Raw genomic sequence first — 5,216 nt, 5'->3', positions numbered from 1 at the left:
GGCTCAAGTAGAACAAGATTCAAAGTTCATGGATCAAAATAGGATTTAAACCATATAATTTCAAATAAAGATGGTGAATAGTTATTAATTTTACAACAAAATATAAGAAGATAAATAATTTTAAATCGCTAAAATGAGCTCAACTGACATCAAGTGTGAACTATTATTTGATCTCCCATCCCAAAAATTGTCAGTTTTCTTTTCTTTTTTTTTTTAATCGAGATGGCTTTCCTGTCATGTCCCATAATCCATTCTCTATGTCCATGTTTCCTTTACTTATGATATAATTATATATACAACATTAATATTAATTTTATTTAATTTCATAATTTTGTTTAACAATTTATTCTCCAACAATTTCTAAAAATAAATTTTTAATACTTTTGAAAGAAAACTTATATAATCTAAATTAAAATTGAGTGGTTAATCTTAATTCAATATATGAAAATAACTAAATAAATTTTCTACATATTAACATTTTCTTATTTTTAGAACAATAATTTAAAGAAATAACCTAAATAATCCGAATTAGATTGCATTGGGTTGGGTTCATTGTTAAATTATTTAGGTGTAAAAAATTTACCACCTGAATAATTAGGTTGAATGTAAAAAGAATTTTAATCTAATATAATCCAACCCACGAACATCATTATTTTAAAGTTCAAAAGTTCAAAGATGGTTCAAAGGGCATATTAGGCAATTTGTTAAAGACTAGGGACCGTGTTACCAAACTTGAAATTCAACGATTATCCTATCTCTATTCTATTCTTTCACGTCTATTTGTGTGGTGTTCCTCTCTACACATCTCTATATTCAGCCTTCCTCCCAAATTTCACAATGCCGTATTTATATATCCTTTTTCACTGGCCGGCGATCACCGATGAGCGCGGAGGCTTCCTCACATTTTCTCCTCATTCATGAATTCTTCAATCCAATCACCAGCAAAATGGCACATCAAATTCCTAACAAGCCTCCTCGCTCCTGTAAATTTCATCGTCTTCTTCTTTCTCGACTTTCTCGACGCTATTCTCTGCATAATCTATAGGTATCTCGATCAATTTCTGGAAGGGAAGGCCACCGCGTGTTACTGTGGAAGCAGGGGAGATGAGAGGGAGAATGCTGACGGCCATGGCGAATATGAGCTCTCCGATACGCTTTATGGTAGGAGAAATGTTTTCAGGAGGATTGGTTTGGTTGGATTTTCTCGAAGATGTGAGGATTCTGAGAAGATGAATGGGGGTTTGGTGTGGAATAGATGGTCTGATTGTGGGTGTTCGTCCTGTGTTGATGGGATGGAGAATGGGAACCAGAAGCTTTATGTTGCTGTGCGTGAGCCTCCGCGGGGTAATTTTCTCACGACTTACTTACTGTTTGTTTGTTCTTGTTCGTTTTCTTCGACTGCTATGTGTTGAAGTTTTAGGGATGGTTTTGGAAGGTATATTGGGATTTGTTTCTTTTGTTTTTGGTTCAAGTTTTATGGATATTGATTCACTTCAATTTAGCTAATTGAATTAAGTAGTATTCTATTTCATAATCTTGGAAGTTCCACCGGTTTTGATAGGGAAACAGCGTCTGACTATCAGCCATAGTTTCAAATTGGTTGTTTCATTCGAAAGTTTCAAATAGTTCCAATGACTATGTTTTAGTCAAACCTCAAAAATCGTCCTTGCACTTTTAGGGTTATATGAATGAACTGATAACACAATCGAATAAGAGAGATCTTGAAGGTATGTAAATATGGTTAAGAAAAACTTTAAAGAATTGATAGTTATTACCCATATCATTGAAGTAAACTTTCTTTTTTCGGTGACTCAATCATAAGAACTCAAAAGTTAAACATACTTGACTTGAGCAATCCTATGTTGTGTAACCTCTTAAAATTTTTCGTAATAAACATGTGTGTGAGTATAAAACATACTGAAAGAACCCGTTTCGATATGTAGGGGCCCTGCTTTTATAAGTCATTTGAGACAAAGTGACATGGTAGGTGGGGCATTACAGAAATAGATAGTTTTTGAGCCATTTGTGAGATTTAACTAAATCATAAAGGATAAATTGAAACTTTAAATTATAGGGTAATTGAAACTAAATTAAAACTTCTAAAACTATAAAGATGAATGAAAACTAAGTTCAAACTATTGAGTCGAGATTAGCCATTTCACGCATTGGAAACATTTGATTGTGGTGCTTCTGCTGTTAAACTACTCTATAGCTTTCTTAACTTTTAAAGGATTTGAACTACTCTATGGTTTTCTTAATTTTTAAAGGATTTTTCCCCTTGTTGCCTAGGTAGAAGTGAGAAGCCCGAAGAAAATGTTATATTCCTGCATGGATTTCTTTCATCTTCCTCACTTTGGACGGAAACAGTATTTCCCAATCTATCTGGGACAACAAAACAAAATTACAGATTATTTGCTGTTGACCTCTTGGGATTTGGAAGAAGCCCCAAACCAAGGGATTCTTTTTACACAATGAAGGATCATTTAGAAAAGATTGAAGAGTCTGTGATTCATCAATTTGGCTTGAATTCCTTCCATTTGGTTGCACATTCCATGGGCTGTCTAATTGCTCTAGCCTTAGCTGCCAAGTACTCCAACTCTGTCAAGACAATTACCCTTGTTGCACCTGTAAGTGATAGTTTTGTTAATACAAACACCTTTATCTTTGGATGGAACTATTATTATTTCAAAACACAAAATATTTAGAGAAAATGTGAGTCACTTTTAACTTTAATGTTTCAATTTCATCAAATATAATTCTAAACTAGAACAATACCTACCCAAATCTAAATTTGAAAGTTCTTCATAAACCAATTACTAAGATGCACCAATTATATAACCAACAAGACATCAAATCATACAAAAATGCCAAAAACAACTATTAAATACTTGAACCTAACCACAATTCAATTAGGTAAATGGTATCCTAATTGTGCCTAAACCCTGATTAAGAAAACCTAACATGATTAGGAGAACCCTGCCAAATAGTGTTTTGTCCAGTTACAATCTCTAGCTACCTGAAAATATTTGAAAAGTAGAAATTTAACTAATTGCGGGTACTTATTTAATCTCTTATTCAAGTTTAGGGTATTACTTGCACACTAAAAAGAACTCAAATAAGTTGCTAATGTCATGACCCCATTGGTTTAAGTTCTGATTTTTTGGTCTTCACTTACCTTAATTCTACATTTTGCTTTTAGCCTTACTTTCCTTCAAAGGATGGGGCAGCTATGACAGTGCTCGAAAACCTGGCTGCCAAGAGAGTATGGCCACCATTGTTGTTTGGCTCTTCAGTAATGTCCTGGTACGAGCATGTGGGTCGGTGTGCTTGTTTTTTTATTTGCCGAAACCACAGAATATGGGAATGGATTCTGAGGCGAATCAATCCTAGAAGGTGATTATAGTTCCATTTTTACGTAAAAAATGATAAATTACAAATTTAGTTTTTAACTTTTATATTTGTGAAAAATTGATAGGTCAAGGTCTTAATAGAGACAAAATCCAATTGTGTTTAATAGGTCAGAAATTTTTTCAAAATGTTGAATAGGTGATAAATTTTAAGGAGACAAAATTAAAAGTTCATGAACCTATTAGATACGAATTTGGATGTCAAGAAACTTGTTAAAAAATTTTAAGAGTTCAAGGATCTAACATACTACCTTACCTTAGAAGTTCAATGACTTAACTTGTGATTTAACTAAATGTTTTAGAATATTTATTTTGAGTTCAATAGGAATTTGTAGTTCGTTTTTTCCTTCCATCTGTTTGGCTCTACATCTCTATGATTGGCTTTCATGTTCAGGGATATCGACTTCAGGGTGATCGATTTAACGAAGCACACTCATCATTCAGCTTGGCATAGCATGCATAATGTGATCTGTGGGGGAGCAAAACTGATGGATGGCTACCTGGATGAACTGACCAAAGCGGGAATCAAGATTGACATCCATCATGGTGACTGGGACGTGGTAGCTCCGATTGAATGCAGTTACAACCTGAAGAAGAAGGCTGTGGATGCAACTATTAACATGGTGAAAAATGCTAATCACCAAACCATAATTCTGGGTAGGGAAAGGGAGTTCACACAAGATCTTGAGTTTATATGGGCAAATACTGCTGATATCGAGAGATTTTAAAATTGTTGTTTTATAACATAATGGTGGATTAGTCCATTTTGAGAAGAATAAAAAGTAGGAATATGTGAAGTTGAAAAGCCTTTTGTAGAGATGATAAAAGCTTTTGTTTGCACCCAAGTGCTATGTTCTAAAGATCATGATATGAAAATTCAATGGAATTGCCTTGAGTTAGTATTTGTAACGACCCGACTTTCTAGAATGGGAATTGGATCGTTACTATATGTATGCATAAACCTCAAAATGACATTTTCACAAAATTTGACTAAATTCAAAATAATGAAATAAATTATTATTATAAACCTATAAAAGACATGAAATCTCTACTGGTGTGCCCCTAACTTTAAATAAAAATAAATTAAATAAAAAAATCTAATAAAATATAAAAAGAATTTAAAGGTTTAATTACAAAACTAAAACTTGTAAATCTAAGTAAAACATACATATGTGGAAGCATTGTTAAGTCTCGAGTTCCGGTCACTGATTTTTCTTGTCATTCGTCATTTTGTCCTCTCCTTTACTTAAAAAAAATATAGAGTAAAAAGTGAGTATAAAAATATCCAGGAAATGATCCACTACTAGGTCCACTAGGTGCATATGTTAGCCTTCCTATCAAGACATGTGCATCCCAAACATAGGCATAGGCATAAAAAGCAAACTCGAAGGCACGCTTTCATAAGAAGTGACCTCGAAGAGACACAATGACATAATTATAGATGGTGATCCCATAAGGATGTCAAAATATACTCAAGGGATGAACATAGTCTGATAGGAGTGCTAACAACCATCATCAGTCTACATGCAATATACATCGTCCAAGTTCATATCAAGCCATAACATAATACAATAACCATAGTAACATATCTCATGAGTTTTTAGAATAGTCTTAACAGCCATCTATTAGTTAATTATGGAAGGACATTCCATCACAATATAGACATGCTTTCAATGCACTCATAGTCTTAACATCTACTCGGGGTTTGAGGGCGAATCGGTAGTAAATCACTTACCTCATATTTAAGCCTAAGCAAAATACAATCCAAAACCCTCTTTATCCAAATTGTGGTTAGATTCGAATTCACTT

General features: G+C 33.5%; 1 protein-coding gene across 1 annotated transcript; it reads left to right on the top strand.

The window, feature by feature from the left end:
- Window positions 1-703: 703 nt before the first annotated feature.
- Window positions 704-4,316, top strand: LOC120091389 (alpha/beta-Hydrolases superfamily protein). Its single transcript, XM_039049395.2, has 4 exons — window positions 704-1,344; window positions 2,290-2,627; window positions 3,200-3,393; window positions 3,802-4,316. Exons 1-4 carry the CDS (start codon window positions 918-920, stop codon window positions 4,133-4,135), a joined length of 1,293 nt encoding a protein of 430 aa, XP_038905323.1. The 5' UTR covers window positions 704-917; the 3' UTR covers window positions 4,136-4,316.
- Window positions 4,317-5,216: the final 900 nt, after the last annotated feature.

This window comes from Benincasa hispida, chromosome 11 (genome assembly GCF_027475165.1).
Source record: "Benincasa hispida cultivar pf3 chromosome 11, pf3_genome.v1.1, whole genome shotgun sequence".
Classification (NCBI taxonomy): Eukaryota; Viridiplantae; Streptophyta; class Magnoliopsida; order Cucurbitales; family Cucurbitaceae; genus Benincasa; species Benincasa hispida.
The sequence above is the reverse complement of the archived record's forward strand: the minus strand, read 5'-3'. Positions and strand labels throughout refer to the sequence as shown.

Excerpts from the sequence above, each read along its gene's own strand:
- LOC120091389 (XM_039049395.2), top strand. The coding sequence starts at position 918 with ATGAATTCTTCAATCCAATCACCAGCAAAATGGCACATCAAATTCCTA. Across the intron at positions 1,345-2,289 it reads TGTGCGTGAGCCTCCGCGGG|GTAGAAGTGAGAAGCCCGAA; the intron begins GTAATTTTCTCA and ends CTTGTTGCCTAG. Across the intron at positions 2,628-3,199 it reads CAATTACCCTTGTTGCACCT|CCTTACTTTCCTTCAAAGGA; the intron begins GTAAGTGATAGT and ends TTTTGCTTTTAG.